The sequence below is a fragment of the Cynara cardunculus genome (genome assembly GCF_001531365.2).
Source record: "Cynara cardunculus var. scolymus isolate 2C chromosome LG 5, CcrdV1, whole genome shotgun sequence".
Lineage (NCBI taxonomy): Eukaryota > Viridiplantae > Streptophyta > Magnoliopsida > Asterales > Asteraceae > Cynara > Cynara cardunculus.
Window position 1 is genome coordinate 31,901,655 of NC_037532.1, and position 10,663 is coordinate 31,912,317.

General features: G+C 34.7%; 1 protein-coding gene across 1 annotated transcript; it reads right to left on the bottom strand.

Moving 5' to 3' along the window:
• Positions 1-5,815: 5,815 nt before the first annotated feature.
• LOC112513204 (probable histone chaperone ASF1A) lies at positions 5,816-10,225 on the bottom strand. Its single transcript, XM_025119397.1, has 3 exons — positions 9,930-10,225; positions 6,834-6,949; positions 5,816-6,729 (listed from the first exon to the last, which is right to left on the bottom strand). Exons 1-3 carry the CDS (start codon positions 10,036-10,038, stop codon positions 6,400-6,402), a joined length of 555 nt encoding a protein of 184 aa, XP_024975165.1. The 5' UTR covers positions 10,039-10,225; the 3' UTR covers positions 5,816-6,399.
• Positions 10,226-10,663: the final 438 nt, after the last annotated feature.

Consider the following 10,663-nt stretch of genomic DNA (forward strand, 5'->3'; position numbering starts at 1 on the left):
ATGTATCAGGGTAGTGTTGTTTTATTAAGTGTATCACATCGTATTTTTTCGTTAATTTATGAAGGGTATCACAGTGTGCATCATTTCTTTACCGGAATAAGGTTCGYCGGAGAGATGAATAAGGTTCGCCGGAGAGAGGATGGTGGAGAGAGGAGATTTTAAAAATACCTAAAATGCCCTTTAATTGAATTTTTAAGTCAAATTACCAAAATTATCAGTTTCCTAATTTATCCATTGATTCGTGGTTGAGATTGGTTCTCACAGTTACCACAAACAACTCAGTTCTCCCTTGAATGACCCCCTATATATATATATATTAAATGTCAAAGATAGGGCATTGGGCTTTAGGGGTCCTCTAGGGAAAGCCTGCCCTCATTCCACAATTTTATTTTCTCGATTTTCTTTGTTTTTCCTAGGGTTCCTCTATCGATTTCATCACCAAACATAAGCTTGATTCTTTGATTCAAGATTTCTCTTGAAATGATTGTTGTATCATCTAGACAAACCCGATACTAAAGAAATTTTTGTCTTTGAACACTGCATGGTAGGGCTCGATTTTTTTACCGATAACTACAAAAATCTACCTTATCAATTAAGAAATTATGATAGTTTTCTATTGATTATGTGTTTTCATGTATACACTATAGATTTATACAAGAATTTTCAATTTTCTGCATTTTCTTCAATTATACATACACAATTATTGAACAAGTGATTGCTTACTCCTACCAATTTGGCATGGCTAGAAGATGCACCAGCCTTTGAACATAAAATGAATTTATATCAAGATTTGTTATGGAGCGATGGATGAATCATAACTCTTGTCATATGGAGAAATCCGAGAAATTCAAGGGTTTGGACTTCTGTCATTGGCAATGAAAATGTTATTCTATTTGACAACACTTTGTGTGGCCAAAGTTCTCACCAAGAAAGAGTCACCAACAAGTCCTCCAGTTGGGTCAGATAGGTTTGCTCCTACGCACATCCAAGTGGCCGCTCATCAAAAATTCGTCAATATGGAGATCAAATGAGTATAGTTGCAGAAACGATATCCTCAGTACACTCTGATTCCCTCAACGGTATATATTCTACCTTCCTAAGGACAAGGGAGATATGGGAATCCTTGGACGTCATATACAAAACTGAAGTGGCATGTTCCAAGAGGTTCACAGTAGGATTTTTTTTTTTTTTTTGCATTTCCGGATGATTGACTCAAAGCCGGTGGTGAAGCAAGTGGAAAAATTGCAAGTGCTTGTTGTTAAGAACTGTGTTTAGGACAAGATGAAGAGACCGGATAAACTCAAGAATAGTGTAGGAAAGACATTTTTCAAATACAGCAATTCAACCCTATTAGCCTTGGGTTTATGAATTTCGTATTCGGATAATTCTTGAGTTTTCTCTATCTTTTCAAAGGCTGTGAAAATCAAGATATTATACCCAAATTCTTGTTTTACATATTTAAATGAGAGATCAACGGTTACTGGCGGTTAATTATTATAACTGTTAACGGATAAGATCAAAGCGTAGTTACAACCGGATATGAGTTCTGAACATCCATATTTTGCGATAAGCTGAAGAGCAATCAGCGATAGCTAAACCAGATTTAGCGGTATGTTGAAGACCATTCAGTGATGGCTTGCACAACCAGACCTTTCTCTGAGAGTCATGACTTGGTAAAATTTCTAAGTGTTTAGAACTTAGATCCGAAAAGGAGCTCAACCCCTTGGAACCCCACCAGGGGCGCTGGCCCTAGGACCCCACAAGGGGGCGCGATCCCTCCGCTTTATGGCGATCTAAGGTGATAAGGGCAACATATGTAAGTGCGCACTCTGCACCTCCTAACTTATATATGTTTGCCTCATTGCCTTAATCGAGTTCAAGTAAATCACAATTACACCAAAAATGCTTCATGACACTAAAATCACAAACATTTGTCCACGAGCCCAAGGTTGAAGATATGTGCTTGAATACCAACTTTGTGGTCGGTTAAATAATCAAGAAGCTACCTCCATCATCGAAGAACTTCAAGCTATATCTGAAGCATCTCACACAGGAGATCACATTTGATCCGTTGCTCCTCTAAATTCAAGTGGAAAAGGAATCCCATATTTCTCCTCTAAATTCAAGTGGAAGAGGAATCCCATATTTCTCCTCGGATTTCAAGTGGAAAAGGAATCTCATATTTCTCCTTAAAATTCAAGTGGAAGAGGAATCTCATATTTTTCCTCTACATATGATGAAATATTCGTTCTATTTTTAAAGAATCTTTTGGAGAATAAATCTATAAGATGCATTTTTATGAAATAAAATGGTTCGTAGAAATGGCCAAATAAAATGACAGAATAACCTAATAATATGTAAATATTATATAGCAGTTAAGTATTTTATCATTATATTTGTATTCTTATTTAAATTAGTGTTTTATATTTAATTGTTTATTATCAAGATTAATTAAATGAAAGAAGAGGAGAGGGTGCATCACGCTGCATTTTCAGGATGAGATTCAAACAAATTGACGATAACAGAAAATAAATATAGAAAATAAAAGAAAAAACCCAACCATAAGGGTAGTGTCTGATTGGTTTGAACTTGGCTTCAAAAGTTAAAGGTACCAGGAGGTCCTAGATTCAAATCCAAAAAGGAATAAAAATTCACTTATGGCAACGGAGGTTCAAATGCGGTGATTCCGGGCTATCTGCAAAGCATGTGGTCACCCTAGGTATCCCGGATTCCAGTATTGTAGATGAAAGTATTTGTGTATCACTAATCGAAATTACGTTAATAAGAATATAATACTGTTTTTATAGTCAAACTCCTTCCTTTTGATGAAAACGTGGTGTACATGGGTTGCACCCAACTACTTGAGATTGAAGAATTCGTAATTCATTCAATCATTTATTAACGTTTAACCCATCTTTAACTAATTGTATTATGGGTTGATTTGGTTTTGTCAAGTTAAATCTATACTATATTATAAAACATTTGACAAAAACTCTTAAAAACCATTTTTTATGCGTAAAATATTGTTTATTAATGTATATTACTTAAAACTCAAGATTACAAGTAGATTGTGCATAAGTACAACTTATTAAAGCTCCATATCTGAATTTGTGTAATTAACTGCAGATAAATATAATCAAATACATGATAAACATCTCATTTTAAATATAAAAAATCTAAAATATAATTAAGATGATCATTGAGTTCTAACAGAATACTTAATTATTATCTTTATTAAATGTTATATTATTAAAACAAAAATAAATTATTTCGTTATTAAACTTAAATTAAATTACAATAAAAAAAATAAATTAAAAAAATTACATAAAAAATGAGAACTTTTAAATAGTTGATTTGATATTAAAATTGATATATATTTTTTAAAATTTTTATGATATCTTCAAATTTATATTTTATTTAAAAATAAATTCATTATTGCTTTCTTAAAAAACACATAAAATCATATTATAATATCGATAGAGATAAATAATAAAAATAGAACATTAAAATCGAGATGTGTTTCGTTGCATTGCACGAGTACTCTTCTAGTATATGTTAAAAACTATGACTAAATTAAAAATAAAAATCAAGTATCAACCGTAAATACTTGACTACTTAAAAATATTACAATCATCCACATTTGTATTTAATTGTGTAGACATAAGTATCAAGATAATATACATATTTGAGAGGCATAACCAGCTATGACAGTTGATGATTCGAGCACCAAGAGGCAGGAATCATGACCGATCACTAGTTTTGGAATTTCCGATATTGGGTATCAGACTATATTTGATTCATGGATTGGACTAGGAATCAATCAAGGTTATAATGGTGTGACGCATGGCGTGGCAACAAGGTCAAACCTCAAGTCTTAGGAGTCACAGTAAGGTCACGACGTTTTTTAGAACGTGAATTATCATGGCAAATCTCTATATCACATATGATATTATACATATAAACATTTGTTTTCTACTATTACTTAATGAATTGATGATACTAACAATTTAAATTCGATAATATATAAAAACTAACAAGACATTATAAAGTAAGAAAAACCATTAAGGGTGTTCGCGGTCCGATTTGGGCGGTTTAACCCCTCAGACCACAAACCAAACCGTAATGACGGTTTATAAATTTTTTAAACTGAGCCGTTTGACATCAAGTTCCCAGACCAGTCAAACCAGACCACGAAAAGGCGGTCTGGTCTGACCGGTTTAGGCGGTTTGGGCATTTAATGGACTTTAAATGTTAAACTTAAAAAAAAACATATATAATTTAGAATTTTAGATTAAATATCCATTTTAACAAAACAAAATATCCAAACAAATAAATGTAATAATTAAGTAGCTCTTGAGTCCAAAATTCAAGCAATCCAAAGTCCAAACAAATAAATATATAATACATATTAGGAAACAAAGAAATTAACAAAGTTACAACTCCACTGTGAGTATTGAGTAACAAAATTCACGACTTCACAACCTTCAATTTTTTGAGTTCTTAACAAAATCGATAGATTGATAGAGTTTTTGAGGGATTTCAAAATTTGGAGACCGTCAATGTCAAATGTGTCGATATGTTTACTGGTTTAGGGATTTTTAGGTGCCGAATCATTTGGATTTGATTATGTTAGATGCTAGGTTTTATGTTGGGATTAGGGATATATTTAAGTCATATCTCATAAGTTAAAATAGTTGGGCTTGCTAATACTATATATATATATATATATATATATATATATATATATGTAGAGGAGCGATCAAATGAAAACCATCCTTATTTGTACAAACCGTACAAACCACCATCATATGTCGATTTCATTGTTTAATTTTATGAATTTTTTTCATGAAATTGTTTAATCTTGGGAAATTGTTTCATATAATATTTAATGAAATTTTAATAAAACTGTTTCATGTATTTATCTAAAATTAAAATAATGAAGATGATAATATCCATAATTAACACCCTCCACAATAAAAATAGTTAATCAACCTCTCATAATTACAAAAAAATGAACAAAATGAAAAATTATGATTGGTTAAATGTGGTTTTCACGATTTGTACAAATTGAGTGGTTTTTATTTGAACGCTCCTCTATGTATGTATATAATATATATATATATATATATATATATATATGTGTGTGTGTGTGTGTGTGCGTGTGTGTATTTGGCGGTCGGTTTGGTCCAAACCGCCCAAAAAAGGTTCCAGACTGAATCACCCGGTTTTGCTATTTTCCAAACCAGACCAAACCGCAAAAAACTGTCCGGTTTGATTTGACTTGGTTCGGCCGGTTTGAACAGTCTAACGGTTTTTTTGAACACCGCTACCAAATATCGCAAATTGCGTTACAAAAACCATGCATTAGGCCATGGCATGCCACAAGCTTAACGTTACACCAGACACGAGCCTTAAGCCACAACGACTATTGAGCAGAGCCTTTTAGAACACTGCTTTTAATAGATAGGAAGCTTGTCGGGTTTTACGGATCAGGCCCAAACCATGACCAACCATATCCGTTTGTATAACTATAAACCAATAAAACCAACGATTAGCCCGTGTTAGGTTATTCAGTGTGGTTTTTGGGCTGAATTGGTTGGGGGCTTTTTGCGTACCCCTGATTCCCTAAATAATATAGCTTCGGAAAATTCATTTTCAGGTCAAAAAAAGAAGTAAAAAGGTCTTATCCAACCATGATCTAGAAGTGTAAATGAGTAGAGCTTTTAACGAGCTACTCGAGCTTAATTATTCTCAAGCTTGAGTCAATATCGAACACAAAATAAAGCTCGTTTAACTTAACGAGTCAAGCTCTGTAACATTAATGTTCGACTCGACTCATTCAAAAGCTCGATTAAACTTTACAATACGACTCGAGCAGAACCATTCGATCATACACTTTTTCGAGCCATACATATGTTTATAAATTCTATAATCAAAATATAAAATCGAGTTTGAGCAAATAAACGAGTTAATTGATCTCGAATTCCAGCTCATAAACGAGCATCAAGCTCAAGCCCAACTTTGAAAAAGTTTATCGAGCTCGATTTGAGCTTGAGCCTAATATTATTTTCTGAACCGAGCTCGACTAGCCTGCTACTCGACTCGTTTACACCCCTTACTCCCATTACTTCCAACTCGATCAACCATTTAAGGATTTCAGTTTCTCCAACTGCTTGCCATACAAACCCCAAAAGATTTCTTGCCATCAATTGAAGTTGAAGCCACTAGAGTTACACATATGGCTGTCAACCAAAAGACATTTCTAAAATGTCACCACCACCAACCATCACCCCACAGTTTACTGCCAAACCAACAAACCCAAAACTAAGGTTCCATGTTTAACAAACAACACCTAACTGACAATTGCTTGACATCAAGAATTAGGGTTCCGCCTTATCTCTAAGGATTTCCACCAGGTGAATTAGGTGGTTGTTGTTCACTTGTTTCTGCTACGGGTGGAGGGGCTTGCTCTCCACTTTCATTGTTTTCAGGGTGAAAGTTGATCGGAAACTTTGTGACCCTCGGCTTATCTGTTAATATGTTTCTTTGAACCTTATCGATCATCACCTTTTGTGGAGGTTCCTCTCTTAGCTTCTCATCGTCATAGTCATTGTTCACATAATAACCCACACGCACAAATTCCTGACCCACGTAAGAACAGGTTAGCAAAAGTACAGTCACTCCGATTATATCTTCTTCACGAATCTTTGATGGGTCTGGAGGGTCCGCCTAACAATGTCATACAAGGGCTTTAATGTTGGTTGCTGATAGTAACCAAGATAGATACAATATCATTTATTCAGTAATTTCGCTAAAATGGGTTTAAGGTTCACCTGAAAAACGAAACGGTAGTTTCCAACATTAACGGGACCAACAAGTACGCTTTCTAACAGTTGGTCGTAAGTCTCATCCTCGGCAGATCCAACGTAGATGAGTTTCCATTCCAGATCTGCATATAAAAAGTTTCCATCAGTTTATGTTACTATATTAAACGTTGAACATCACCACAAAAATGGAGATATTTTCAGTAATGTTATGTGAAAGGGTTAATTGGTTAACAAGCTGGGGTCTTTTCACTGAAACAGCTACTCTACTTGATGAGGGTAGAGGTCAGATCTGTCATCTCACCCCTAGACTCCACATTTGGGTGACGTGGGATATATATTAGGCTTGTTTGGTTTGTTTATAAAGAATGGCACAAGATGGTGCGATATACTGGGCTCGTTTGGCTTTTTTTAAGAAGAATGACACAAGATCAAGTGAATAAAGTATCCAGGTTTTTTTTAATCCTGATGCATACTCCTCAGGTTTGGTGAGGTTTGAAACCCTTGACCTCCTGGGAGGCTGGGTTCTACTACGAACCCAGGTTCAGTAGCATGTTCTTCGAAATATGCAGATGAGGTGTAACTAGTGCTTATGTTTTAAGAGTTTCTATCAAAGGGAAGAGAATGAGATGAAGCTTAACACTAGCAATTCGACACAAATATTTGAGTGGGAGATGAGATCTAAATTCTGGTAGACTTCTGATACTTCATAATTAGCATAATTTGTAGATTAATGACAAAGAGGATTGGAAGGAGAGAAAAGCATGGGCTAAATAGAAGTGCCTTATAGTAACCAGTGAGAGTGTTAGTACCTACCAATACAAGATGAGGAAAGACAAGTTTAAAGAGACAGAATGAGAGACTACTACACTTCCAAAGAGAATATACAGGATAATTTCCAATTCTTTCTTGTACAAAGTCTTGTAAATATGGAGAAAAGGACATGTGCTATAACCCTTCAAAGGTGAACTAAATTGCTATTAATCTTATTCTTGGATTGTATTCATGCATATGCTAAGTACTAGTCAATCTTTCATTCTTGATCCAAATTGCTAAAGATGGATACATTTATGCTGCGAGGGATTGATAAGCACCTCCCACCCCCCTTTTTATAGATATAGATAAAGCATTTTGCCATCTCCATATTTGCCATATAGCCAGAATCCAGAAAATACTTGGTGGAAAAAGTAAAAAGAAACTAAAACAAGATTGGCATCTGCCTCTACAGAGATAACAACTGTAGTGGATGCAAATACCTATCTGTGCTTATTGATTGCGAAAGGAGAATAAATGACTTATCTAGGTCTTGTTTTAGTGGATGTTCCCTCATTTGTAGCATGATTTGGTCAATGATACATGTATGGGTGTGTGACAGATTTGTTATTACATTGTTCATGTTGAGTATGTTCTTTAGATACATCAATACATCGATATCACTTCTATTCGTGTGTAAGTATACATACTGCAAACAATATGAGATCTAAAACCCAGGAGGTTCTGAACTCCCATTTAGAACCCTAATAATTTGTTAAAATTAGATAATTGTTGGACGAAGTGACAACGACAATCAAGAAATCTGTCTCTAAATATATTTGTTAGTTCTATTCTCCTACTGTTTTTCAGATCTGCTCCATTTATATGCATCTCGTGATTTAGACTTGCACTAGTTGCTCTTGGATTCACCACATGTGCCTCATTGGTTTGCAAAGCACGCTACAGACGAAAAGAGGATGCAGGAATAGCTTTTATGACTTTGGTGTAGGGTAATGGGGGGAGGGAAGGAGCTGCCAACTAGGAAAAGTGGTGATACTGGCTTTATCTTTAAATTTGTGTGTCTGGTGTAGTCTTAACGCAGGAACCTAGCAAACAGACCGCAAGTATAATGTGTTGGGCATATAAATACGAGCTGCTGCTCATATAGGGTAATGACCTATGCCGTGAAACTACTAGGGCGTGGATGTGGAATAACCAAATATTGATTATGAAAAATGTTACCAGATAAGAGAGTCAATCTACATGAGAGATGTTCAAAATATGTGTATAGTTAACACTAGATAATGAAAAATACTAAGCCCCTCCAGCTTGTGCTGGTTTGAAGGCTCCCACAATGAGCTTTTGTATGGAAAATTGGAAATGCAAAGGGGAACTTCCAATCCTATAGTTGAAATGAGATCCATATTCAGGTAGCTTAAGGTAATAAATCTTGTTATTTAGTTTAAATAGACAGTGATCAGTTAAACACTACAAAATCACCGCCATGCATGATGATCCCAATTATAAAGTAGGATGCAGCTATGCAAACAACTGAGAAAGAAACAAGCTTAAAACTGAATGCATATTCAAATGCCTAATAGAAACATTGCTTTCAGTTCAATATCATCCTGAAGGAAGACTACCACCTAGCATTCCAATACTTGACTGGAAATAGATACACAAGGCTCATGATTTAAGGAGACACAAAATCATAATTAAACATGATGTTCAATTCAAAACTGAACACACTGTGAACAATAGTACCCTGCCATCTCAGAAAAGAACCCATAAACACTGCTTCTTGTCCCATACTAGTGTACAATACCATAAGCATAATGATGGTGTAAAGAAAATTACCTAGAGGAACAGGTTTCTTTAACAATTTCAACGCCAAATTTTAACAATTTCAATACCAAAATCTTTAACAATTTCAACGCCAAATCTTTAACGTATGAAACAAGCCCAATTCACTATCTATATTTCCACATTATGTGATGAACAAAGGATGCCCCAAAAGCTAAGTCTCCACGTTTTGCTTAATATCCAGTATGATTAAGCTACACGAGCCTTCAAATCAGAATAATCCTTTCTTCACAAATACATCCCCATTTTTAACCTACTCTTCTCATATAATTTGGTATAAGCTGATAATTAAAGGAAAATCCTAGCAATTTTCTTACTAACATATTCGGACAAATTGTATCGATTATATGAGACTCGCCAAGCCCTAGATATCAATATAAACCATTTGACTACGTCATGAAACCCTAAATGAAACAACAAACAGAAGAACCTAATTCTAGAAAACGAGCATGCCCGATAATTAAACTTGAAGGAGTTGATAAATATTACCTTCTTTGAGAGGCGAAACGCACTCGTACGATATTTCAAACTGGAAAGGCGTGAGGAAGGACGCCGGATTGTCCAACACCGTGACGTTCGTAATGTTCACGGCGCTCATTGTGAGAACTAAGAAAACAAGAGAAACAAGTTAACCAGATATCGATCGATCGGAAACCCTAGCTCTGGAATCCTTCATCGGAGTATAGAAAACCCTAGGTCGCGACAGAAATCGGAGACGATGATGAAGTGAAATGGGGAACTTGAAAAAACGAGTAGAGATATATCTGCCGGTCGGAAAAGAATGGCGTATGATTTTCGTGTTCTGCGTTATACTTATACTATTGACCGGCTATTGACCTTGTTTACCGGGAAGAGCCGGTGGAGTAACGGCTTAGGGGGTCAACCTTTTTGGTGTTTTTGAGTCTCTCGATGGCGGGAAGGAAGTCACGTGACACGCAAGTGCAAATAAAAAGTAGAATTAGGAAAATAAATGATTTTTGAATCAAGTGTATTTTATTTTTTTGTTTGAACTAAGCCAACGTTCTTTTAAAACCTAGAAGATTACTCGCACAATGCAATGAGATATATCTCGATTTTAATATTTTATTTTATTAATTGTCTCTGTTGATGTTATAATATGATTTTATGTGTTTTTAAAAAAACAATAATGATTTTATTTTTGAATAAAATATAAATTTAAAGATATCATAAAAATTTAATATATATATATATATATCAATGTT